This window comes from Thunnus maccoyii, chromosome 22 (genome assembly GCF_910596095.1).
Source record: "Thunnus maccoyii chromosome 22, fThuMac1.1, whole genome shotgun sequence".
Lineage (NCBI taxonomy): Eukaryota > Metazoa > Chordata > Actinopteri > Scombriformes > Scombridae > Thunnus > Thunnus maccoyii.
In genome coordinates, this window is record NC_056554.1 from 18,796,187 (window position 1) to 18,823,737 (window position 27,551).

Genomic DNA, 27,551 nt, shown 5'->3' on the forward strand with positions numbered 1-27,551 from the left:
GTTTGTGTATGTTTTAAAGGTTGTGTTGCGATACTGTGGTTTGACTTTGGCGGGAAATTTGCTGGCTGGATTTACGCTACAAAACAGGAAGAGAGCTGAATTTTCCCAAATAAGATTGAAAGAAAATCACTTTCAACATGTTTATCTACTTCTAATGACATGTCTTAATATAAAAACACAAAGGTAATCTGTAATAAGAGAAGTAACCAATAGAGAGTGATATTCTAATGTGACAAAAAAAACAATCATAATTGATGCTACACTATTTGAACGCAACTTATGTAGAATCACCTGCATGTTAAAACTAAAAATGTAAAGGGTATAGTCTGCTGGGTTTGCACATCACCAGTTTATGTTTATTTGTGGTTATTTGTGTCAGCACTGATTATTAATGTTGCACCTTTAACTCATGGATATTTGAAAATGTTACAAAATGATGCTCTGACTCTTATCTTAAGGATTTTGGCTGAACTGAAATGTAAAAATTAGTGGTTAATGACACTGTAAAAGTGTCGTTAACCATCTAAAATAATGTAAAACTTAACTAAACATCATCTTTTAGTTAAGTTATGTTTAAATTGTTGACATATAAACAATTAGCTGGCAGAGAACATTTCCCACCACATAATATGATCATGTTTCTAAACTGAAAACTATACTTGCACACTACACTTAAGTAACACCTTCAAGATTTCCTATAACGGTGGGAAAACTTGTTGCGGCTTCACCAAACTAAACATACAATTACCACTCGTTTCTTTCAGGTAGTTACTGTTTTCCTGTGTTGTGTTTTGTGTTCACCTGTAGGCGATACATACACCTGTGTATTCCTGCTTGTTGTGACACGCTGACCTACAACAGCCTGGCGTGATTCTCTCTGCTATTGTCTGTTATTACAGTGACTTCAGCGCTCCCACAGCGAGGGATTTAAAAGCAGGTTCCCACCTCCTGACTCCCACTGAGCTCAGCATAATGAAACTGTGTACATTTGTCGCACAGTCACATCAAGAGGCTTTCACAGTTGCCGGGGGTGATGGTCGTATTTCAGGGGGTTTTTTTTGTTTTTGACTAAGTGGTCCTTGGTAAGGCATGTATCACTCAAAACATACTGCGCCTGACAAACAGCAGTGTTTTGTCTTTACTGAATAATTTATTGTCGTACCACCTGCAGTCGCTGGCAATTTGTCTGTGTGTGTACCCAGGATGAAACATATTTTGGCACAAAAATATATCAACCAAACCTTTAAAACCCCTTGAAACAGTGCCTAACCTACTGATAAACACATTCAAATTTATGGAATATAAATTTAACTTGTAACTTTGCCTTGTATTAAAAGCTACAGCATATCATCTCCTCTCTAAAGAAGAACTTGTCAGAGCAGTATGTCGGCTCTGTGGGTGTCTAGCTTATATGCACATGTATATAACTTTTAAACAGCTAATTTTATTAACGCACATTGATGCCAGTGACTATTAGGGTTAAACATTTTGTGAAATGTGTTCTTTTGTTATCCTAATTTATGTTCTTGCTGAAAGTTAGATGATAAGATTGACTTGAGGCCAGAAGGCAATTAGCTTAGCTTAGCTTAGCTTAGCATAACGCCCGGAAGTAGGAGGAACCCTCTCCGAAGTTTAAATATGCTTATTAACACCTTTATAGCTCACTAATTAACATGTTGTGTCTTGTTTGTTTAATCTGTACATAAATGGAAAAGTAAAAACAACAGTTTGTGATTTTAGACGCAGATACATGCTGGAAGTATTTCTTGTCGAACAAGAATTTATCATTCTGCACAACAATCAATAGTTAGTTACGGCACACAACTGCCTGTAAAACCACAACTTGACATTTTAACATTTTTGTTTGTGTACAAATTAAATTAACATACAGTATATTCATTTGTTAGCTTTAAATATGTTGGTAGTGTAGGTGTATTTTTTAACTCTTGACAAGCTGTCTGTTTCCCCCGCTACATACAAGCCTTCATGCTAAGCTAGGCTAATCACCTCCCTGCTCCATACTTAACTCAGACACATGACAGTGGTATCGATTATCTGCAGTTTCTGATTTTAGACGGAGAAGGAGTTACATGCTGGAAGTATTTCTTGGCAAGAGTTTCTCTATCTGCCCTGCAGTCAAGAAATAATCACAGCACACAACTTCTTGTAAAACCACTACACAAGTGAACAAACAAGATACAACATAGTCATTTGTTAGCTTTAAACGTGTTGCTAGGTATATTTTTGAACTTCTCCTGCTACGAGCCAACCAGTCTAAGCTTTTTCCTCCATACTTGCCATTTTTACACTTGTCTTTATGCTAAGCTAAGCTAATCACCTCCTGGCTCCATACGTGACCCACACATGAGAATGGTATCGATCTTCTCTTCTAAGTCTCAGCAAGAAAGCGAATGAGTTTATTTCCCAAAATGTCAAATTATTGCTTTGAGAGTATAAAAACAAAACATGGTCAAATGTCTTTTTGAATACCTGCCAACATGCAGCAACACATTGATACAAGTGGATTCAGAAAGTATTCAGACCTTCACTTTTTGCAAACTTTGTGTTGTAGATTTAATTTTAATTGGATAAAGATGTTGCCCGTCAATCTACAGCACAGTTAATGATCCATAAAGTGACATTTTTGCCAATTGGAGGGGTCTGAATACTTTGAGTCTTCTGTATATATCGTACATGGATATATTTATGTTGTTTATCTATTATTAACAAATATCTGCCCTGTCAATATACACCACATGGCCAAAAGTATGTGGACACCCATGTGTTTCCAGCTTTGAGGCAGTATTTTGGGAAAGGCCCTTAAATTTTTACAATGTGACAGTATCCCGGTGCACAAAGCCAGGTCCATAATGAAATTGTTTCCCAGAGATTGGTGTGGAGGAACGGCAGCAGCATGTTAATGCCCTCTAATCAATATCTTTGAGTTCTTATTATTGAGGCACAATCAGGCTTTTTTACTAACTGCAATGACAGTTATTAAATGTTTTTAGCATCTTAGCCACATGTTTTGCAGGTCAAATCACAGCCAAACACCCCCTGACAAATAACCTCATGGTTGGTCCAGCCTGCAGTGGATCCAGTGGTAGAAACTGACAGAAATCTAGAAGTCCCAGTCAGTCCCATTGTGCCTGCTGTCAGGCCACAGCTTGCCTGTTAGTGACAGCAGACGCTCACCAGGAGGAATGTCAACCCCCACCTTCAGATAAGTTTTGACAGCTGTAAACTGTGAGAGGCAAGAGAGGAGGGGAGGTGATCTGCTATTTATATCATTTCTTTTAGTCAGGCTCAAACCAGAGAGAGAGAGAGAGACCCTTTCTCTTCCTCCTCTCTCCTGAAGGCGATCGCCCCTTCTGGATCTCTCCTTTTTTTTTTGCCTCCTCTTCCTCCAGAAACTTCTGGAGATACCAGCTGACGGCATTAAAACCAGGAGAGACCAACAGGTTGGAGGAAAGCATCTGAACAGAGACGAACAGACGCAGACTGTAGAGTGAAGAAGAAGAAGAAATCACACAAACCAACAGGCCGACATGGCGCTGATGTGCTACAACAAAGGCTGCGGGCAGAAGTTTGACGCAGACAAGAACAAAGACGGTGAGATCCCACCGTCTCTCTCTGTATCTGTACTTTTAAATGAAGTTTTATAATATTCTCTGGTCCGTCTGGTTTGTTGGTTTTAATGTTTGTTCATCAAAGATATGAAGCCTCAGTGGAAAGACAATCAAAAGCATAAAAAGAGGCATGTAGGTTTGTTATAACTGTGTGGGAAGTGCTGGCGTTTACAGATTTGCTTTGTTTTTCTTTTCTTTCTTTTTTTTTACATCCAGTTTAATTTTCTATTTCTTGTATCTTGAGTTAAAAGACCACAATTAAAAAAAAAAAAAAAAAAAAACTATTTCAAAAATCTATCACCAGGAAGCTGGAATTGAGGCTTTAATTAAAAGCTAGTTTCACGGGCATCAACCAATTTTGGTCAAACTCTGTGACCAGATTTATTTGTGTTTGTCGGCCTTACTAAGCAAAGTAATGAAAAAGAATAGACAAATTAATTATAGACAAGACAGGAATGAGGTATGTCATCAATTTGGATGTTTAAAATAACTTTGCAGGGCACAAAGGAGGAAGGTCCTGCACACTGTTCAGCTCCCAATAAATAATTTTCTTCAGGGTGAAACATCTTACAGATCGAAACTTTGCCTCAAAAAAGAGAATACATGTATTTATTGGGAGCTTAACAGTGTGCAGACCTTCCTCCTTTTGTACCCTGCAATGAAACATTTCTTGTCTTGCACCTGAATAACTTTCCTGGATGTGTGTGCACACACAAAAGATGGCAGGAAGTCAGGTTTATGGTCTGTATTTACCTGCAAAAGGCGGATAAACAACGTGAATATTTGCAGTACGTCAGTTTTTGTCATCAGTGTGAGGGAGGCTAGCGTGCGCGTGGTCAGCCACATGTCTCTGGATGGCTGAGTGTTACCGGCTTCCTTATATGGGACACACACACACCTCTCAACTACAGTGACTCAAGAGAGCAGCTGGTACATGCTGACTCTGAGTGTGTGTGTGTGTGTGTGTGTGAGAGAGAGTCTATATGCAGACTGACAGTGTGTTTCTTTTTCCTCCTAAAGATTCCTGCCTCTTCCATCCAGGAGTCCCCATCTTCCATGATGCTCTGAAGGTACAAAACAAATAAACAATAACGCTTTTTCACAGTGTCTGATTGTAAACATAAGACTTTTCATGCAGCTGGATAAAACTGTTTTTTTTCTGTGTGTCCTTCTCCAGGGTTGGTCATGCTGCAAAAAAAGGACAACAGACTTTTCCGAGTTCCTCTCCATCAAGGTAAGAGCTCAGGGTCAGTTAGCATCTGCGAGAAGCTCAAGATGAATAGTTGTGGTTTGTCGCTGTATAAATTCAGCAAAATGTAAAAAAAGTAGAGGTGACAATCAGTTCCTAAGAAGAAGGAAGCAGAGAGGGAATATTTGACTAAAACGACTGTAACTGTGGAAGAGATTCACTTTATTTGACTAACTCAGACAGATTATCTTCAGATAAACTTTTAGATACATTTTTGATCAAAACAAGAACTGTGGGTTTTGTCCTCCATCACTTAAATTGTAAGTGCATCATGAAAGGATCTTCTGATGGTCAGTATGAACAGGACGAATGACAAATTCTCAATTTTGCAAACCAGTTACACTTTCCTCCAGTAAAATGTTCTGTTTTATGTACAAAATTACACTGAAGCAGTTTGATGTTTGAGAGTTTTGCATGGTAGCGTAGCAACAAGCAGACACAAACACCAACAATCACCTTATTGTAGGCGGACTGGAAACCATTTATAAAGTCTTTGTGAGAAAACCGCCGTCATTTCTCTGCAAACTTATTCCGCCAATTATCTCAGATCACAAGTCTTATACATCCGCCGTCTGTATGTAACGTTCAGACAGAGATGCCTTCAAGTTTTCTGACATGAAGGCCTTCTTTCATGTCTCCAAACGGACGGGCAGATGAAGACTGTTGTAAAATCTGTGGGAAACGACTTCTTTGTTCTTATCTGTTACTTGTTTTTTTAGTATATCTGTCGACTGATTTTATAATGTTTAACTAAACTATAATAGCAGCTAACATGTAACAAACAAATGTATGAATTCAGTAACTTTTACTCTTATGAATAAACTTGAACATGTAATTTATCATTGCTCTGTATTTAACAACAAACTTAAAGCTGCACTTAACATAATTTTTATGTGAACAATGGATCAAATAACTGCATGTAATACGACAGCTGTCGCTCATAGTGACAAACCTACAAAGATTTATCACCCGATACTTCAGTTTCTCTCGGCTCTGTAGAGTTTTAACGCCTTTCAGCTCATTGTTTTGGTTTTATATCCTGCAGCTGTACTGTTTTGCTTCACTCTCACGGCTCTCATCAGTCGTTTCCGATTAAAACAGGCAGCTGTTCAGCAAAAAACCAAACTGTACATCACCTGTGTAGCACCAAACAGCAGTCAGACAGAGTTAACAACTAGCTTGTGGACATAGCGCAGCATTTAGCAGCTAAAGAACCAGATGTTTTTCTCAGGAGTTGGTTGGAACACAAAACAGAGTAAATATCAGACTGACGTTCACCAGTTGGACAGAAACACGACTCCAGATGAATGTTAATGTTGCTCCGTATCTGCTTGATGTGTGAATTGGCAGCTGTTTGCTAACAGGTTAGCATTATCGATGTTGTAAGGCCATAATTTGTTGTGCTGCCTTCAAGTGGCCAAAAAAAACAGATATTACAGGTTTAAGCAAAGTACAAGCAAGTTAAAATCAACAACCTCCAAAAACAGATGAATGATTGTTATAATTTTCTACAAACAACAACTGATGCCATGAGAATAGTTTGGAAGATGCTATAATTACTTCAGGCTTTAAGTAAAATACATCATCCGAGACATACTACTTAAGTATAATTAGTGACTTAAACGTACTCTGTAAATACACAGAAAACATCCAAAACACTACTCATAGCTGTGAACAGAAACATATGTTACTGTTATGTTGCTTTTAAACAATTATTCCAGTCTTTACTTTACTTAGAAACCATTTCTTACACTTTAATTGAATCCTTACTGATGTCTTGAACAGTTTTGTCATTTTATTTCATTCTGTGAAGGATCATTCAGGACACATTTAGTTAATTTTATGTACGCCAGTTAGAATATCAATCACGAAGAAGAAAAACTAACATCTGAAGCTTCAGATCTCGTGCAGATTTTAAACCAGACTGAGGTGACCGCTCTCTTTGAACAGGGCTGCACCCGCGGGCGTCACAGCAACGAAAAGCCCCGTGAGCCTCTGCTGCCGGAGGTGTCATCAGATAAGGGCAAGATGAAACACACCAGCGACCAAGAAATAATCTACCAGGGACCCAAATCTGTTGAGAAACTGCAGAAAGAGAGACCCAGGTGAGTGTTTGTAATTTGCATTCAGCTCTCATTTACGTCGAGATTCCTCTTTTTTTCCCTTCATCTACATACGGTAACTGAAATGTGTCTTTTTGCATAAACCTGCCTGTTACTCTCACGCACGCGGCCGCCTCTGTATATGCATCGATTCACAGAGGTCAGCGTGAGGTCACAGGCGCTCCTGGAATAAATAATTCATCGGACCAGGCTGTGTGTCAGTCTGCAGGCCTGTGCTTGATGCTTTGAGTGTGTATCTGACCCGGCACGCTCGCTTCTCGGTCCAGTTTTTTGCGTTAATGTGTGAATGTGTGTGTGTTTATGTGCTCAGTTCAGACGAGCCCATGACCAAGCTGCCCCACAAAGTATCTGCATCGCTGGCTAAGGAGCTGGAGAAACTGGACATCAGCAATAAAGCTGAGAAAGAGAAGACAGGTGAGTGTTTGATGCCTTCAGGTGTAATTTTTCCTCCTAAAGTCAAATTATAGCAACATTTTTCTGTTTCTTCTTGCTTTTTTTGCTGTTTTTGAAAACATCTCTGACCAGTGAAGTGTGAAAAATCTCCATCTTATTGAGTAAAACTAAGCCCTAAAATGGTATTTTCTGAGTTTTTGTAGTTTTTGTAACATATTTCCTTTCAGTAATCTTTTGACAAGAATGAATGAGGCGGATTGAGGCTCTTGGAGAGCAGGAAGTACTTGAAATTTGAAGAATTTTACGCTTCTTTTAAAAAAAACACTCTAAGTTCAGATAAAATGACTTGACAAGACGGATTTTTTGCCAGTATATGTGTGTGACACATTATCCTGTGTATAATTATACAGTATATTTGTGTGAATTTCTGCTTATGTGTGTTATTTAAGTTGTAAATGTGATGCAATAATTCAACAATAGTTCAACTTTTGTGTTTTTTTTGGTGCAAAAAGAACAAAGAAAAATGAAATTTTATTTCAGAAAGTACTTAAAACAAGTTTATTTGCTTAGGAAACAACAAATTCTTACTATCCTGGTAGATTTACATGATAAAATGAAAATGCTTTCCTCATGTCGCTTGTCTCCTTTTGTCTCTTTGTCATCTAACAGACAGTCAGACCGTCATGATGGGAACACGATGCAAGAACGCAGGATGTAAAACAGTAAGTTTATCATCTTTATCGTTTATTCATTTGAGCTTGTGTTTGTACAGTATGTGTGTATGTAGGTGTTCTTGCTGTGGCTTGAAATAGTCGACTATCTAACATCAGCAAAAGCCAACAAATATCATCCTCACCAGGAGCTGCCTGCTCACACACACACACACACACACACACATATCAGATCGTGGTTACTTTTGGGGACATTTCATAGAATTACATTCATTTCCTGGAGATGTAACCTGACCCTACACATAACCAATGACCCAAAAATCAGCTTTTTCCCAATTGGGGACGTGACTTTTGTCCCCAATTAACTGGTCTTAAGTCTGAAATTGGTCCCCGAAAGTAGCCTATGACAGAGATGCACACTCACAGTCGTGTTTAGATCACTTCAGGGGACATTACATTGACTTACATTAATTTCCTGGAGACTTACCCTGACCTTAACCTTAACTTTAAACCAAGTCTCCACCCTAAAATGAATGATTGACATTAAGGGGACTTGGTTTTGGTCCTCATAGGGGAGGCGAGTCCCCACAACATGAGTGTGTAAACAGATTTATGTCCCCATAACATAAGGAATACCTGGACCACACACACACACACACACACACACACACACACACACACACACACACACACACACACACACAGCTCAGTAGCACTGCTGTGATATTGATTCCTCTACTTTAGTCTTATAAAGCTTATTAAGAGCTCCATCTAGTGGACGTAGTAGGTAACAACAATTAAGTAGAATTACTCAAGTACTTTAATTTTGAGGTACTTTACTTGAGTAATACTACTTCCACTTTGTTACTTTAAACTGCAATTTCAACTCCACTATATTAACCTGACAAGTGTAGTTACTTTCAAATTCATACAAAATAAATGATCTGTTTATAAAATATAAAATATGATGCATTGTTACAGTTTAAAATACCACTTCATAGTTGATCAAGTAGTTAAAATGAGGTCGACTTCAACCAGTTATGTTAAAGTTCTGCTCACGTTAATACATTAGTGATAATAATCTGATATTACAACACCTGATAACACTGACATTAGCAACTCTCTGCATAATAAATACTTTAAATACTTAGTTTTATAGTTTTCCTTAAGTCAAATTTTCAATGCAGGACTTTTTCTTGAAGTAATGCAGCATTTTTTTATGACAATAAAGTCGAAGTAAAGATCTGAATACATCTTCCACTAATACATGACCTCAGTGTCTAGAGTGACGATGTGTGAACTGAAGCAAAAACTACTAAAATATAACTAAAATATAATTTATACTTTAAATACTATTATCAAGACCATAGAGGGGGTACAAATTGAAGTTTAGCTCATCTTTTTGTTTTTAAATTAAGAAATTTATAAAAAATATCCTCTGCGTCCTCCTCTGCACAACAAACGACCCCACTTGGGCCCCTAATCTTAATGTTGAGAAACACAACATGCAAACAATCACACACATTGACCCGGTGACCTTTATCATCATGTGACTGATGACCGGAGGCGTGAGGACGATCCGTAATCTGTTACAAACTACTGATGAGCTGATCTGATACACGCTTGATCATTAATGTTGTGTTTGTGTGTTCAGGCCTATCAAGGCCCAGAGACGAACCTGGAGGTCTGCACCCACCACCCCGGAGCACCCGTCTTCCACGAGGGGTAAGACACACACACACACAGCATATAAATTACTGCTGCATATTTCCAGTTTCTTACTCCGGATATTATAAAGGATTTTATGCGTAATCATAATTACGATCTTTATTTGCATAACTCTTTTCAAACCATAATTAGACGGCTTCTACAAAGGAGGAACGTAAACAAAACAAAACTGAAGGCCATGTGAGCGAGGCAAGAAACATGAAAGCTTCAATATGAAAAGAAAGATCAGACAGTTAATTAAAGATCAGTAATTAATAACAAATCTGCCACGTTAGAAAAAGAGGAGACTTTAAATTAAAACTGCGACTGTTCTTTGAATCACAGGATGGACTGAACTCGATGCATTTCATGGATTTTAAATACGAGCGTCACGCATGTCGAATATGTAGATGAATCAATCAGCTGTTACAAACTGTCTGTGACTTTTATAACAATGTGATCCTTCAGGTACAAGTACTGGAGCTGCTGCTGTATAAAGACCACAGACTTCAACGCTTTCCTCGACCAGAAGGGCTGCACAGCAGGAAAACACCGCTGGGTCCTGAAACAGGTAAACACACACAACATGGGCAACATTCAATATAATATAACTGGCTGAAAAGTTAACAGGAAACTACCTTGAAAGTTGAAAAAGGGCCTTTGAAATAAAATGTACAGGTCTGCTAATTTTATAGTAATTTCCTGAAAATTTTTTCAGGTATTTGAAAGGACCAGTTTGTCTTTTCTAAGGTAACAAAAATTCTTATTTTCAGGTGATTATACACTAATTAAAACATACTTATGACTATTTTATTCCATTTCTGCAAAGTCTGTTCTGCTAGTTGCCACTAAATTCTTCACACTGGTCCTTTAACTGTAAATTTTTAGGACATTTTATAGAGACGGTGGTGCACTTTGGTACATGCTAGAGCCATTTCTAGCAAACTCTTATAACTTCCTATTTAATGTAAATAGTTTGGCAGTACCTAGTGGTAGTTTTGGTGCTAAACCAAGCATCACCTGACCTCTGACCTCTCAGGAACCTCTTAATGAAGGCAGGTGTGCTGAAGCTGGAAGACATCACAGGGACACAGTCTTCTACTTTATTGAGGATATTTCAAACATGTTCCCATTTAGCACAGAAGCTGCAGTCGTACAAATTATAAGAAAATACAGAAAAAAGTGTTAAGATGGTTTAGTTGGTAAGAGCCCATTCATTATATTTGGTTGTTAATTTGCAATAATGCTTAATAAATTAAACTCTTGACAAGTCTTTTATTGACAAAAAATACTTAGATTTCAGTGTGTAGGTTTGTGTATCAAACGATTTATTAGCATATTAGATTTTTTTGATAAGTAGCTTCTGTGTAGACGTTTATTTTTTGGACATTTCTTTGAAAGGTTTATGTCATTTGTTAATATACAGGAAACATGCTCATTGTAGACATTTTAAGAAACAAATATGCTAAAATGTAGTTTGAAACACAAAACTACACACTGAAAACCAAGTATTTTCTGTCAGTTAAATAATTGTCAAGAGTCCAATTTATTAAGAGTTTTTGTAAATTTACATCTACAAAACACTTTTTTTTTCTGTTTTTCTTATAATTTATATGAATTTGCACCACCCTCTCTGTGAACTGTCTGTTAAATACCTGCGAATTACACAGAAAATTTCCAGGAAGTTAATATAAAATTGAATGAAGCCTAACTTTTTTGGTATGTGTGTTTGTGTTTACAGTTTATTCTTTCTTTTATTGTTTTTGCTGACAAACATTTTTGTGATTTCTGAAGCTGAGAGAGAGAAAATGTCTGTTTGAGAAGTGTTGACTCAACTTTATGGTGATTTTGGAGGCTGTAGTTTGTGTTGCCGTTGCACTGTATTACTTTATACTCAGAGATGTTTCTGATATTTTGTCTACTGTGTTTTTATCAGAGAGGAGACTAAATATAGTAAATAAAACCTTAGTGATACATATATGAATGCAAGTGGCCCTGAAAACAAGCAAAATACTTCAAATTAACAGATCAGCAGGAAAGAAAGTTATTATTTTATCCTGTAATTACAATGCAGATGAATTATCACTCCTGCATATTCAGTGCACAGTAAGTTTGCTTCTGCATGTTGCTTGTCAGCTTGTCAGCAGCAACCTTTCTAGAAATAAGTGATATTCATCAAAGAAAACTTGTAAAAAAGAGAAAATTAACTTGATTCTTGTTCCCACTTTCAATCCATGTGCTAGCAAAAACACATACTGTAGTGTTAACATTTTATCACTTACCAGTCATATATAAAGGTCTATTCCTTTGTGACTGAACTGTTTGTGCACACGTTTGTGTTTACAGGACAAGAAGAAGGTGGCGTGTCGATTCGACTGGCACCAGACGGGAAATAATGTCGTCGTAACGATCTACGCCAAAAACGCAAACCCAGAGTTTTGCTGCATTGAGGCCAACCAGACAGTGGTGAGTGGATGAACTGCATATTTGAAACCATAGTGATGTATATTTCACTTTTGTGAAAAGATTGTCATGAACCTACATTGTAACTGATCATGAAAATACAGTTTTAGAGTTATTTAAATAAAGTTTAAAAAACTTTTTAGATCTTGTAAAAAGTTTATATAAGTCTCATATTCAGCAAACTGTAAATTTTGAAACTTATATAAAAAAAAGTGAAAGGGGCACTTTTCTTATCTTACATGTAAACCTGTGAAAACAGTTGTTTAATATCCTCTGTGGCTCTAAAAAGAGCTTTTTTAAAGTGAAAGGGTCTAATGAAAGACACTATTGAGTTGCATCATGGGAAGTGTAGTGTAGCATCCAGTGTTTTTGAGGCTTGACCAACACTAGGGACTAAAACTCAGGATATCTCGGCCTCTGCTGCATTGATCTTCACCATTGTTTTTTAAAAATTTGTCTCTTGTGAGTCCATCAACTGAAAATGAAAGATAAGATCAAAGAAGTGCCCCTTTAAGCTAACGCTAACACAGTTTACAGCACATAACAATGAACTTTGCAGGGAAATTTGTACAACTGTCCTTAAATTATGACATTAGTAGTACAAGAAATCAAATAATAAATTCACGTTGTTCTTTTTTTCTTCCTTTCTACAGCTTTCATGTCAAATCCAGTTTGAGAACGATAAGATTTTCAAGAGAGAATTCCATTTTTGGGGCGTAAGTACCAGCTAAACATGTCTAAATACCTACAACCTGTTTCAATATTTGTCTAGAAAATGTCATCTTTGTCTTTAGGATTCATGATTAAAGACCAGCATCTACATTTTTTCTTTGCTCTCTCTCACTCTTTTCTTTCCCGTCCCTCCTCAGGTAATCAATGTCAAACAGAGCTCGGTCAACATGGTCCCATCCAAAGTGGAGATCTCCCTCCGCAAGGCCGACCAGGTTTCTTGGGGCAAACTAGAGGACCCCAACTACAAACCAGAGCCCGAGCCCGTAGAAGACACCTTCACCGAAACCACCGAGCCACAGCAGCAGCCCGACTGGGACATCGACGACGACGACATCAGCGACTCGGACGAGGAGTGGGCCTACGACACGGCGCCGAAGAAAACGCAAGAGGAGAAGGAGCTAGAGGAACTGAAGAAAAAACATGAAGAGATGCAGAATTTAAAGAGGAAGGAGGTGGAGGAGGAGATGAAGAGGGTGATGGAGGAGAAGCAGAAGGAAGAGGAGAAGCGAGAGGAGCAAAGGAGGCAGGATGAAGAGGACGGATACGATGACATGCCTGATTTAGAGTAAACACACTGGATCCTTTATAATTTATTTAATGATAAAACTCAAGATAGTGATGTTTTTACGCTTCTGGGTGCATCTTCAAGACATTAAATAAAGACTTTTCTATGTCTATATTTCTCTGTCTCTCAATTCCAAATGAACACAGATAAATGGACACATCAATGATATAAAGACTTGTTGTTCATCACACTTCCCCCGCGTTTTTTAGCAGCAGGATTAAGATCAATGATTCATTTAAAAGCCTAATGACTAGATTAAGTATCTACTGGTGTTACAGGCCACTGCTGGCAGCAAAACACTGGTGGTTGATTAGCCTTTAACTGGTGAGTCATGCTGAATTTGTATGTTCACACATTGTTTTCATTAATATAAGTCTATTGTACATCTGCAAACACAACCTACTCTATGTATTACTCACTATCTGGCAAAGAAAGATTGATAAAATACTGGAGATACAGTGAGTTGTATATTTTTTAAACAAGCATGACTGGATTCATGTGGCAACCAAGGACTGAGATTGAGTTCTTAAGGCCTCAGTATGCTTCAAATGAAATGCTTTTCTAAAACTGAATTTATATTTAATTTCAGGGATTAACAGGAGTTTTGCAGTGTAGATTGTGATTTAGCAGCCCAGGTCCCTTCAATCTGTGTACAAATACCACGACTTTACACTTTCAAAGTGTGTGCAGTGCAAACGCCAAAGTCCAATTTTGTGTGTAAGTGATACGCCAATCCTTCCAAGTGAAGTTACGTCAATGCGACTTTCTTTTATTTTATAAAGGTTATTTTTTGCCTATTAGGAAGAAGCAGGTTGGGTGGATGGCTACGTAGTTTGTAGTTTGGCAAAAAGCAGAAGGAGAGCACTTTTCGAGACCACCAACCGGACATCCTTAATGTCACGTTGTGCATTTTAACTGGAGATTTTTAACGTCACATCGGGCATTTCAGGCGCATTTTTCTGTTTTAACCCAAACCAGGATCTTTCCCTAACCCTAACCAAGTGGTTTTTATGCCTAAACCTAACCAATGGCATTAAATGAGATGCAAAAAGGTTAAAAACGCGGCGTTAAATTAGGGTATGCACTGCACACAATTTGAAAGTGTATAGTCATGTTATTTGTACGCAGATTGTGAGACCGGGTCGTGATTTAGGGTTCATCACTGAAGTTCACCTGCTGAGAGCAACACATGATCAAGCCACATTGTGCTTTAATTATATTCCCCCAGTAACTATTTACTACTTTTATATCACCATGGCTTGTTACTGAATAGTCTACCACCGTGCAATCGCCATGTTTATATTCTTTCATTCACTGTAACAGACTACTGAGTCTTTCTTCAACTCAATTTTTTTCTGCACTACTTTCTATCTCCTCTGGCTTAACTGTAGGAGAAAGCACAGCCAATGCTGACGATTTATTGTTCTTGTGGTCTCCACTTTGTATCTCAGTAGCCACTGTACTCCCGATATACATTATTTAGGCTCAGTAAACACTTCCACCCCTTGAAGCACAACAATAAATCCATCTTAATGGCAGCGTCTGAAACCTGCTCTCAGCATTAGCGTCCAAACATTTTTGTAATTTTTCCTAATCAACAATACGATAGTGTGAAAGTGAGCAGGTCCTAAACTTCCCTCTCAAGCATTGAGTAATCATTATTCACACAAATTCAGTCAGTTTTCATATGTACAACTTAGTGCAACACCAAGAGAGCCTTTAAAGAGTAGAGTGTCCCCAAGCGTGGTTATTTGAATGATGCAACACGTTGAAACTATGAAGTTGTGCAAAAGGAATTCGATTGGTGAGGCAGTGGTAAAGTTTGGCCATTCGAGAAGTTTTACCTTTAGACGTCGTCGGACGCCCTGTAGGCCTGTACGACGTAGTTTGTTTGAAGCATACTGAGCCTTTACTTCTTTTTCCACCTGCAAGGTAAACAAAAACTGAATCCTGAGGTTGGATTTTTTCAGTGAAAAACATTACACCAATGGACACAAGCTTCACACTTCAATAAATCATTTAATCTCCAAAGGGTTGCGCTGACTTTAGTCTTTGTTACACACTGCACACGATAACACAATAAAACACCTCGCAACGTACAGAGTCGTGCAACATCTAGTCTGGCTTCCAGCATTGCGCACACAGTCTCGATATATAGGCTGTTCAGATCAGGGGGGGTGCGTTCACAAATGTCTTCTATGGAATACTGTTGCACAAACATGGTGGCGTGTTGGTAATCTGTGGATTCATTACAGTTTCTCAGCTCCATGTGACTCCTTGAAGGAGTTTTAGTCCCAAATGACATGTTCGCTACTTGAAAAAAAAAAAGAAAAAAAAGACATAAAACATAACAAAAAAGCTATGAAATCATCATTTAAAAAAAAACCCATTAAACTTTAGGCAACACAATTTTTCCCAAAAGGGATTCCACAAATGTTCGTTCCCCAAACTCGACACAACAAATGCTAATTAAAGCATAAAAAGGTAGACCGTCTTAAAACTTGCAATTTCAAAATGATACACAAAAGTTTTACCCAAATATTGGCTTCACACAGGCTGAACATGACGTGTTTTTTTTTTGTTTTTTTTTTGTGTAAACTATTCATTAGTCCGTATAACACTGGAGAATTTCAACAACTTTGGTTTAAAGTCAGAATAACTTTAACATTGGTTACATTTTTTTTTTTTTAATACTAGTTCAATACCAATTGGCGTAACATTGGAATGACATTTCAATGACATTGCTGACACATGATCACGTTATAACATTGGTGTTAAATGGGAGGTTTCAAGCTGCTGTGGGAGTAATTGTACAACCACCGATGTAATAAACATTTGTGTATGCATCTCTATATATTCATCATTCTTTTATGTTTGGTTAGATATATTACATTTTATCAACACACTTTTGTCCGTATACATTTGTCATAAATAAAAGATTCTCGTCATCAAATCAATTTAAAAAAAACACTCGTAAACACTCATAATCTTAAACATACACACACGCACATACACTCAAATGTCTTTTTTTTCCCCATTAAGTTTGCTTCTTCGTAAAGTGCAAGGCAAGATACAGTAAACTTTGAAATGTACGACGTACAACAACTTTCGCATCTGAAGCGCATGTAAGCTCACACACTCTCACACACACCCTGTATGTCTCATAACCCCACTGAATTCAGTACAAACTTGGCACGACACCACTAAAGCCTCTAAGGTGTAGAGCGTATAGCTGGCACACTATGGATACAGTAGCACAATCCTTCCAGAGCTGAACATCTACAACGCCTCACAGTAACACCGCCCTGTGAAGGGTTGGCTCAGGTTAATTGGATCAATGCGTCAATAACTGAGAAAGTCAAGAGCCAACCCTTTACAGGAACAGGAAAAAAAAACAAAAAAAACACACACACAGAAATGATCCTTTACAGGTTTACAGCCTTGTTCATGGATGTGATATCCAAATTAAAGCTAAAAACACATAAGTTTGTCCATTTTGATCAAACCTGAGTCAATATTTCTGAAAGCTAACGTTAACTTTTTAGTCCTTTCTGTAGTTGGTAGATGTGGTAGAGTTGCATCACGATAAATCAGCTTCAGGTAAATGTGAATCATGGAAAACACGTTATTTACCTTTACATTATGTTGCTAACTCCACCTACAGTATGGCACTCGGAACAACTAACGAACATTTGTAGCCAGTATTTGACTCAGTTCTGGTCTTGATTAGCTAACATTACTTCTTCATTACATTCTGGCAATTACAACTTTTAAAATAATACTCTGAAAATTTAAAGAAATGTGCATTTTTGCTGTCTTACAGAGCATTTGATGAGAAGAAAAATGTACTTTTCTCTTCAGTGCGTAGTTAGCTTTGTGAAGTGTTAGCTTATCACAAAGGCTGGGAGCACGAGGAAACAGCTAGCCTAGCTCTGTCGAAAGTACCTTCCAATAAATAAAAAGCTGTCTTATTTACTGTATGTGTATATTTAACATGCAAAAATCGAAAATGTGGTTTAACAAGCAGTTTTCTTACACAGTGGAGGTATTTCCTGACAACATACAGCCTCTTAGAAGTCAAGTCGTCGTAGTCAAGTTGCTAGCTTAACACTAAAAAAAAACAAAAAAAACTTTGCGACTCTTGAATTAGATGGATAACTAGTTTGATTGTTGACAAGATACATGTAACTAGCACATTTTAGGTGTGGCTGGAAGACATATTTTACTTTTGATGGTAAAATGTTTCCCGCTTCTTCCAGTTTTGTGCTAAGCTAGGCTAAACGTGACGGGGAGCTATTTTACTGAGCACACAGAGATAAAATAGATATTAAACTTCTTATCTCACAGTATCACAGCAATTTTCCCAAAATGTTGCATTCCTTAAAGGATCATTACTGTAAAACCGGATAGAAGTTGCCTCTAGAACATAACTGTATAGGTCCATTTACTTAAACCTCAATATTTTAGCCATTTCCGCACAGCAGCACATGTATCAAAGATCTTTTCACAAGCTTATTTTGGCCGTAGCTGCATCAAATAATATTCTGATGTAGGAAATCTCTCTGCTAGTCATAACCTGCTCACTGAACCATGTTTGGGCAACACAACAAGGTATTTGACAGCTGTTTTTTCCCCCAAAATTACACTTCTTAAATACAGTGAAACCCCAACCATCTCTTACGGAAAGCAGGTTAAAACAAAAGAAATATCTGTAAATGCTGCTGGTTGGAACAAACAGGCTAGTATTCACTATTACGAGGCAACTTCAGCCCCCACTGTGAGGCGGAGGAAGGCTAAGTACGCATGCAGGGACACACACAACAGCATTAACTGGCTTCGATTATATGCACAGTGGCCAAGGAGTTTGTCAAAGGGGGAAGCAGCAAAGCTAGGACAGCTTCACAGATTACCATTGGGAAAATAAAATATACAAAAAATATATATATTTGTAATAATAATAATAATAATAATAATAGCTTTTAACCACAGACAAGGCAAAATCAAATATTCACTAACTCTTATTCTTATATTACATTTACAATCATGAATATGGCAAAGTAGGAGTAATATACTGAGTACTTGTGATGTTTTGCTAACACATCCTTGATGCTTCCTCCTTTTCGAAACACCTTCACCTCACTCTGCCAAAAATATCAGACTTATTGAGTCATTTCATCTGGTACCGTACCTTAAAACGGTTCTTAAAATAAGTGAAAAAATGTACAGTGGGATGTGATTTTTTTTTTTTTTGACTTATTTTCAATGCAAGTCAGTCTGTAGACCTTGATAATAACTGTACCTTACTGTAAATCCCACAGTCGGATGTTTTTACAGGGTTGAATTTCAGATGAAATGACTCATCAATAAAAAGGTTATTTTTGCAACACGGCTGCATAGCCTCGGACCACACAAGTCACACAACAGCCTATTAAGAACCACTTTTGAACCACAACAGTAGAACCTTTGTGAAATCATATATGATTTATCGTTACATTATCTTATTCACAGGTTAATACAAGTCCACACAAATACATTCCTCAGTATATTTTTTGCAACATTTAAGATATTCTCCAGTTCAGTAGACGATAAGGTTGAGATGTTTGAGTTTGTTCATTTTGTTGATTTGTTGCCGTTGGGGAGTTCTCATGGCAGTAGCAACAAGAAATAAATACTCTTAGAAAGTCTCTTAGAAATAAACCAAAGTCTAAAGGCTATTCAGAAGTTCAGAAATAAAATAATTAAAGTTAGAGACAACATTAAAAGATCATAGCAACTAATGATAGATATAAAATAAGATGGCTGCCCTCGACATGCAAGGAGAGCGCCACGTAAACACATTTCTTTGTCAAAAAAAAAAACAAGACAAAACAACCTTTTTTGAGAACATTGTCTTTCACAACTTCCTCATCAACTGTTTGATTCGCTGCTGGCCACGCCAACTCCCGAGCTCAAGCAGGTAAACAGAACCAAAAGCAGAACGCCAGTGGTGAAACAACGCGATGCAAAGCCCGACCCCTTGAAAAAAAAAAAACAAATAAAAAGTAGAAGAAGAAGGAAAAGTCCTCGCTGTTTGCCAACAAAGAAAAAGGAGGACAAAGAAGTAAAACAGGGAGGAAATAGCAAAAAAAAAAAAAAAAAAAGTTGGGAAGATGGTTTTCCTCGTCTTCCTCACACCTGTCAGGCCACTGGGCGTCACGGTTAGAGGGGAGGAGGACAGGAGGGGTGCTCCTCACCCTTGGTTGTCATGGTAACGGCAGCGGTAATAAAGCACCTCATGCAGGTCTTCAATTGCCTGAGGAGTCTGCCTCACCAGCCCCGCCTTTGATATCCCAAGTTCCTGCAGGAGAAAGAGAACAATTAGATAGAAACGACCAACTAGTTTTTTCTTATTGACAAAAATAAATAAATATAACAAATTACAAATATGCTAAAGGTGATGATAGAGATGCTACTAAGGTGATGCAGATGATACCTCCAGAGGTAAAATGGCTGCCCACCATCCTCTTCTTCAGTTTTTGTAGCCAGAAAATCTCTTTCAGGATAACAAACCCTTTAAAAATCCGTCTCTGAGGCTTTATTAACTGAAACTGATTTCTATTGCGTGAACTTCACGGTTCACTCGCTCACAACGAGCCTGAGTCAAGAACGTTTTTGTATTCTTATCCTATAATTGTCTTACTTTTTTTCTGAGGGTTGCTTGTACGAGTTTTCCAAGCGAGATTCAACAAACTCTCCTGACTGCCTGAATTTGTCGTAAATCGCATCTCTCAGTCTGATGAATGTCGACTGTTCATGAGGAGGTGTGCATTCTTGAGATATGATCAGAAGCATAATCTACACCTCTTAAATAAAATAAATTTCGTTTGTACCTAAGAGAAAATTCACTGTTCAAGAAAATTTACGAATGCCACAAATTGTCTTAAAATCACTCTTACGTGCCTCTTAAGAATGAATCTGTTCTTACGAGAGGTTCTTACATGACGTCTAATGCTTTATAGTTCAGAACGGTTCCAATGCTGGATGGGACCTGAACAGTATCAGGCTCTCTGTAGCTGTCAATCCTTCAATAAAAGCCCAGATCGGTCATAATCCCAATCCCACTGTTGTGTACTTCTAGACAAAGCTAACTAATATGGTTGTGTGACTGAAGCTTTGAGTCAGGGTCCCGATCGCTTACCTGAGAGAGAGCTGTTGGACTTCTGCTTGTGGAGCTTCTCTCTCTCCTTCTTCACCTTCGGCATGATCTTCAGCTTCATGCTGCTGCTGCTGCTCTTACTGCTGCTCCTCACCGATTCCTAAAGAAAGAAAGCATCGATCAGCGGAAGCTTCTGATTTTAAGACTTGTCGGTTTAGTCGTCAGACGGCGATAAAACGTCGGATTCCCTCTCGCACACGTACGCAAACCTCCTCGGAGCACTGCATGAGCGGACAGATCCAGTGGATGTCGTCCAGCTTCTGGAGCTCGGCGCTGAGGCTGTTCAGAGTCGACTGAAGCTCCTCTTCCTCTGGACACTCCGACTGAAGAGGAGGAAGAGGAGGAGAGTTTAATAGTGTGAAAAGTCCTTAAAGAATTTATTTCAAAACTGCAACTTATAGTCATAATGCGATTTTTCTTTTTTTAAACCATCTGCCATCTGTAAATCTGAAAACGCTAACATCTGTTCTGTTTCTCTACTGTCTGAAGATGATTTATGTTTATGACACGTTGTGCAAATTCACAGATTTATCAACATCTGTTAACGTGTAAATCTGTCAACAGTTGGGGTGTACAGCAAATTATTTCAAACTTACTGTAAAAGTAATTTGCATATTATGCTAATAAATTGTTTACCACTACCAAAAGTTCTTCATTCAGTGTCAAAGAATCATAGAGGATGAGGATGAGTTTTAAACATTTAACCACTGAGAAAGATGAAGAGCAGGACAGACAACAGCAGGTAAGAAAGGGAGATAAATGAGGAGAAAATTAGTCCCCAATATCGTTGCTTGCATAGTTGTCACGGTTCGTCTCAGTGTCGTCATGATATTTGCTCTTCTAAAGACAAAGATCTGTTGTTTCCTAACAGGGTAACTGAAGCTATAAGCAAACAAAAACCGAACAAAGACGACAGAAACTGAAACGTGAGACGTCGAGGCTTTGAATGGCTCAGCGGAGACAGACGGCGGTGAGGAAGAGAATAGATGAAACAAAGAGGATGAAACCGCCGAGACGTACCAGTAGTTTTCCATCCAGCAGCATCATGGTCTCAGCCTGGAGAACTTTACTGCTGTTGACGATTTCCACCGCCGTGCTGCGACTCAGAAACTGAAAATATAGATAAACATACAGATTATAATCAAAAGAGTCCACTTCTTATCTCATTTGTCTGGGATCAAGTTATTTATTATCTACCGCTTTATTTATTGCACTCAGACGGCAGGAAGCATGTTTAGTATGAACTGTGCAACATTATATTTACCTCCTCTTTTAGTGTTTTTCATTTTTGCACATATTGCTGTCACCATGACAACAAAAATATCTGCTCAGTTTCTCGTTATGAGAAAATATCTTGTTTTAACGAGAAAATGTTATTTCTTTAGTACAAAATGTATTATAATGATGACAAAAGCAAAGCAACCACAGGATTTAATAACTTGATTAAATGTATGTACTTTATATATTGTACGTAACCATGGTAACAGGCATGCACATCAGCAAATAAGTTACACGGATTTCCCCCCCCCCCAAAAACAATCAGAAAGGGAAAAGCAGTTAAAACGTTGCTTTGTTGTGCTTGTTTCTCGTTAACAGTGAGTCACCGCGTCTCTCTGGAATATTATAATAAACGCTGCTGTTTTTTTGTTTCCTGTTTCTGTTATTATTCCTAACATGAGGTCCGACTGTAGTTTAACTAATTATATCATGATGAATAATTTCTTCGTGAGCTCTTTTTGGTCACCAGAGAAGAAAAAATCAGCACATAAAAAGCGACGAGGTGCTGCGTAACCTGCATAATATCACCAGTTGCTTTTGTCGTTATAATAAGAAAAAGTATTTTTATATAATGAGAAAGTATCACATTATAACGTAAAGGTTTTTCTTGTTATAATGACTTTTTTTGGTATAACGAGAGACTGAGCAATCCCTATACTACAACAGGAAACTCCTCACAAACTCTAAATGTACCAAAATAAACATGTTTGTAGACTTTTCTGATTTAAAAGATTGAATTTTGCAGCAGAAATCAGTGAATCACTTGTGAGATAAAAACATCTGAATGAAGGAAACATCCTGCTGCGTGCTTGAGGTCACTGCTGAGTTCGAGGTTAACAGGCGGCAAAATTAACAACCCGTAAACTAACACGAGCCCCAAGCGAACTGTTGAAAACCCGCATGTTTCACTTCTCCATTTCATCACTCAATATCAACCATCTGTCTGTCCGTCTGTCCCTCCTCTCTCTCCTCCTCCTCTTCCTCTCTCCTCCTCCTCCTCTTCAGTGTCTTACCTCCGGGCTGGACAGTTTGGCCTCTGTGAGCACCAGGGCGGTGGCGTTGACGGCGTGAGCCAACTCCTGCTCCACCAGCTTGTGGGTCTTGGCTGCCTCACGGATCCTGGAGAGAGGAGGGAGGAGGAGGAGGAGGAGGGGGACGAGGAGGAGGAGAGAGGAAATCATAGACTGTGATTATTATTTCAACAAGCTGAAAAGGCGCAATTATGATGATTATTTCAACAAGTTATCTCAGCCTGTTCAGTTCTTGCTTTGTTTGTAGACGTTTGGATTCTCTGTTTTTCTCACTTAAGTCCATTTAAAAAGGAATTCAGAAACACTTAAACCACTTTAAGTTAAAAAAATATACAAACAAACATCTCCATTTCAACTAGAAGTGACGTTACAAACTCTCATAAGTGGGAAATTACAGTCCACGCCTTTGATTACGCTCTCAATTTCTCCTTATCACATCTCGTTCCGTTTATTTCCCCCTTATATGATTATTTCTCCTACCTCAGAGTTTACAAATGTAAATTAAAAAACATTTATCATCCTGAAAGGGGGGGGGGATTTAGTTTTGTAGACATGATTGAAAAGATCATTACGAACCGAACAAACTGAGACGAGCCGGAGATGTCCGCAGAGGGACGCAAATGGTTTATACGTGTGAAAACGAGAAATAAAACTGCTCATCAGTGCAGCGGAGGATAACTGAGCAAATAAGAAAACTAATTGTTGAGGGATAAAGGAACATGTAGAGCAACATTTCCTCTCATCTTCTCTACACGCACTGATACAGATCAAACAGGAAGTTAGCTGATAAGTTTGTTTTGACTTTACTTCTTTGTTTTTACTGTATGTTGCTATTTGTAAAACATCTATGGTGTATAAAAGATGCCCTGATGTCTAATTTCCCTGTTTTTATACATATATTTTATATTTTAGTCTTCCTGTTTTCTGCTTGTGTTTTAATTTGTTGTGCAATTCAAACTGAAAGCTTTCTCCACCTGTTGTCTTCGTTTAAATCTCCACAGCGTCGCCATGCAACAACATGTCAACAAAATATTGTTATTGTTCATTAATTTACCTCCAATAACTTCTGCTTTGCTGATCTTTAGTTCAGTGTTAAGCTGCTGTCAACAGCTACCGTAGACACCCATCCAAGTTTAGCTCAAATGTTAGCTGAATATCCAGAAAATGGGGATCAAGAAAAATTGAATTAACGTGTGTTTTGTAGTAGTTGGAGTTGGTTTATCAAGGTAACAGCTGGTGGCACCATTTTTCCAGTTGGGGATATTAAATAATTTCAGAGAAACAAAACGATTTATTTAAAAGAGCGCCGGTCAAACCTCAAACTATGAAAAATACCATTGAACACATGATAGAAATACATTTATGTTTGTGTTATGTATTAATTTTACAGTGTTTCAGTCCTTATTGGTCCTCACAGATCAACACAATCAATTTAATCCCTAAATTTGTTCCCATTGCACTTTGTCGCATTTTGCTTTTATCAATTTGGCAATTTTTTTTTTTAATCAGGAAACTTTTTTTGCGATATTTCAACAATTTTCTGCATTTCAACTCAGATTTTTTATGCACAAATTGATTTTTTTCATATCCTTTTCCTCCTCTTCCACGGAGACCGCCATGTTGCATGTTTCTACGGTAGCCCAGAATGGACAAACCAAACACTGGGTCTAGTGTCAGAGGGACTTTCATGTTTTTTGCGAGTTTCGTGGCCACCGTAGGTTCTCTCACACACTTTTTTCTGGTAGATTTTTAATGTGAAACATCAGCAGGAAGTGTTGAGTTTCATTGACTATAGCTCAAGAAATAATGACAGAATTAACAGTATATTATATTATATTATATATATACTGTATGTTCAAGTTATATAGATCTATTAACCATTAATCTAGTACATTGTTTGCTGGTTGTCCACCATGTTTGGAAGTGTTTCTTCACACCTCACTGTATAAAGAATTTCATGAAACTTTTACCACTTGTATTTACAACTTTGTCCTCTATAGGAATTCCAGCTTTATGGACTTCCTGTGATAAAGTTTTACAGCTTAGGAAATCGACAGAGGTCACCCAAACGCATCAGCACACATGTCACGGTGGCCATCAAACAACAATAAACTCCAAGTTCAAACTACAAATGTCCTTGAGCGAGACTGTAAACCTCGACCTGCTTCCTGTAAACGTCACAGAAAAAAAAAAAAAAACGTTGCTTACTTGTTGATGAGCGTGTCGGCCACGATGCCCAGCTGCTGAACCTGAGCGCACTCCTCCTCCGTAAGGTACTCCATGGACTGCTGGGAGTTAAGGCGGGGCCTGCTGGCGCGGTAGCTGTCGATCTTCCTCTTGTCCTCCCATGACTTCAGCGTGCTCTCGAAAGCCTGGTCGCACAGGAAGAGGAGAGGATTCAGACTTCGCTTGTGTGTTTGTTCCTCTTCAACAAGTGCGAGACAAGTGCACGACGCATCGTGAAATGTCTGCTTAGGTCGGGTACTTGAAAAATGAAAACAATCAAATTCAAGAGCCACTCGGCGACTGACTCTCAGGTGGTTCTTCAGGTATTGTGTGTTTGTGGAGACTTAAGGTGGCTGAATGAAGACGCAGGAAGTAAACAGGTGCGTTTTACTTCACGTACAAGAGAAAAAACTATCTTTTTATCTGTAAATCTCCAACTTTCCAAACTGTTTTCATGTGAGCAAAAATAAAGACATGAAGGGAGGCGACTGAGGGGCAGAAAGAACGAAAAACGAATTCAAAGAAAGAAAGAAAAAGGTGTTTTTCTCCTTCAAAACTGTCGATAATCGTCCCTCAACCGGGCCTCCAGCAGGGTCAGCGCTCACCTGAAACATTACTGTCACCATTTTACTGAATAAAAGCCACATTTAGGAGGATAAAACCAGCGAGTCGACATTCTTCTCGCTGTGCGGCGCTTGAGGAGGAAACCATGGAAACAAACTGCTCGGCTCCAGAGAGAGAGAGAGAGAGAGAGAGAGAGCAAGCAGCGGGTATGAATTTAAGAAAACTCCAAACAGAAAGAGTCAACAACATAGCCAGAAAGCTGAGAGCGGATTTTTCGGATGCAATATTTATGAAAGGAAGAATATTTCGAGGCGAAACCGGTGGTTTTCATGCCCATATGCTCGAGAAAACCCAGTAACATAAACACATAACTACACCTTTCAAACTCCTGGAGTGAAAACTGAAGATGATTCATATTCAAGTCTCATCTCACCCTGTCTCTGGTGAGCATCTGTGCCCGGTTCTTGTGGACGATCTTGACGATGCCGGGCGGCTGGATCCAGGCTTCGCCGTCCACCTGGACAGGAACCCCTTCCTCCCCCAAGATGGTGATCTTCACCTGGCGGCACTGAGACGTGACCGAAACAGAAAACAGCAGCTGTCAGGAGATTTTTTTCATGCTGAAGACACTAAGCTGCTCCTGATATCATGTAAAACCCTCAGACTGACAGTAAAAGCACCGTTTTGGAGAATTTTCGGAGCGTGAATCCCTCCAAAAAGTCCCCAACGTGTTATATCCTGTTGCAAAATTCACTCTCAAACTCCAATTACAGATGCAAGAAACCATTGAATTCAACCCTCCTTGGATGGTTTCTTACCTGTGCGATGCGGTGGTGCTGCAGGTTGATGACCCTGGACACCGCCATCTGCATGCTGCCGAACACCGCCACCACCTCCAACTTCTTATCGTCGAAAGACGGAGCGCCGAAGTTCTGAACGTGACGAGACGAGACGACGGCATTAAAAGACGCTCTCGAATGCAGAAAATGTTATTCATGAGAAGCTTTTATTTAGGGCTCTATGTGAGATACACTCACATTATCCTCCTTGGTGCCTCCCCAGAAGTTGATACCGCCTGCATAGCTGGGGATGTTGAGCACAGCCAAGCCCTGGAGACTCGGCAGAGACATGGGAACTCCGTCACACTGGAGGAGAGAAGAGAAGGGAAGAGAGAGGAAGTTAAAAAGGGGAGAGAAAAAACACAGGATGTGAGAGGAAAACAGCTGATAGCGTTTTTTGTTTCCCCAGAAAACAGAACAGAAGCCACGTTCTGTTCCTCATTTTTCATCACTCTCACAGTGTATATGTGTGTGTGTGTATGAATGTTTTATCTGACCTCCAGCTGAACTCGCTGCTCCAGGTTTTTGTACGTCTTCTGGACCAGCTCTTTGGTCCCCAGCACTCCGTACCACATCATGTTTTTGGTGCGACTACTGCGGGGAAGGAGGAAGAGGAAGCCGATCAACGCTGTTCTCACATTTCGCATTCGATTAAAAACTGCAGCTGGTGACATTTATGTGTTTGAGATTGTCTGATATTGTTTCTTTTCACAATCACCGCTCCGTCTGCGGAGTCTGTTGTCTTTTAAATGTTGTTTATTCTGTTGTTATGTTGTTATTTACCATTTTATAGTTTTTGGGTGTTTGGATCTAAGTGGCCTTTATTCCCTAAAGGCTGTAAGTTTACTGCATGTCAGATTCTGTCAGACAGGTCTGATAAACTCTC

At 38.7% G+C, this 27,551-nt stretch overlaps 2 protein-coding genes across 6 annotated transcripts in view; one reads left to right on the forward strand and one right to left on the reverse strand.

Annotated features, from left to right (window-relative positions):
* The first annotated feature begins 648 nt into the window (after positions 1 to 648).
* On the forward strand, positions 649 to 13,908 carry zgc:92429 (uncharacterized protein LOC445063 homolog). 2 transcript variants are annotated; one of them, XM_042400666.1, is made up of 12 exons: positions 649 to 1,082; positions 3,086 to 3,612; positions 4,650 to 4,699; positions 4,807 to 4,863; positions 6,829 to 6,983; positions 7,312 to 7,415; positions 8,064 to 8,116; positions 9,720 to 9,790; positions 10,241 to 10,343; positions 12,119 to 12,238; positions 12,889 to 12,951; positions 13,105 to 13,908. In XM_042400666.1, the coding sequence occupies exons 2-12, from the start codon at positions 3,549 to 3,551 to the stop codon at positions 13,534 to 13,536; spliced, it is 1,272 nt and encodes a 423-aa protein (XP_042256600.1). In that variant the 5' UTR covers positions 649 to 1,082; positions 3,086 to 3,548; the 3' UTR covers positions 13,537 to 13,908. The 2 variants fall into 2 exon arrangements, with proteins under 2 accessions (XP_042256600.1, XP_042256599.1); XM_042400665.1 differs by lacking the exon at positions 649 to 1,082 and having other exon boundaries at positions 2,988 to 3,612.
* Positions 13,909 to 15,531: 1,623 nt separating this feature from the next.
* The window catches only part of si:dkey-172j4.3 (diacylglycerol kinase eta), an 86,687-nt gene continuing 74,667 nt past the window's right edge, over positions 15,532 to 27,551 (reverse strand). For 2 of the 4 annotated variants that reach the window (XM_042401093.1, XM_042401090.1), the window contains 10 exons: positions 27,163 to 27,259; positions 26,864 to 26,971; positions 26,645 to 26,758; positions 26,260 to 26,394; positions 25,245 to 25,408; positions 23,019 to 23,124; positions 21,748 to 21,837; positions 20,937 to 21,050; positions 20,710 to 20,827; positions 15,532 to 19,869 (listed from right to left, as the gene is read on the reverse strand). In XM_042401093.1, coding sequence (XP_042257027.1) covers positions 19,817 to 19,869; positions 20,710 to 20,827; positions 20,937 to 21,050; positions 21,748 to 21,837; positions 23,019 to 23,124; positions 25,245 to 25,408; positions 26,260 to 26,394; positions 26,645 to 26,758; positions 26,864 to 26,971; positions 27,163 to 27,259 — 1,099 coding nt within the window. In that variant the 3' untranslated portion in view covers positions 15,532 to 19,816. Of the gene's footprint in view, positions 19,870 to 20,709; positions 20,828 to 20,930; positions 21,051 to 21,747; positions 21,838 to 23,018; positions 23,125 to 25,244; positions 25,409 to 26,259; positions 26,395 to 26,644; positions 26,759 to 26,863; positions 26,972 to 27,162; positions 27,260 to 27,551 lie in introns of all 4 variants that reach the window. The other 2 variants (XM_042401091.1, XM_042401089.1) reach the window with 1 other exon arrangement.

Bases quoted from the DNA above. Each gene is read 5' to 3' on its own strand.
- zgc:92429 (XM_042400666.1), top strand. From the start codon at position 3,549: ATGGCGCTGATGTGCTACAACAAAGGCTGCGGGCAGAAGTTTGACGCA. The intron at 8,117-9,719 runs GTAAGTTTATCA...TTGTGTGTTCAG, and splicing joins AGAACGCAGGATGTAAAACA to GCCTATCAAGGCCCAGAGAC. The intron at 10,344-12,118 runs GTAAACACACAC...TTGTGTTTACAG, and splicing joins ACCGCTGGGTCCTGAAACAG to GACAAGAAGAAGGTGGCGTG.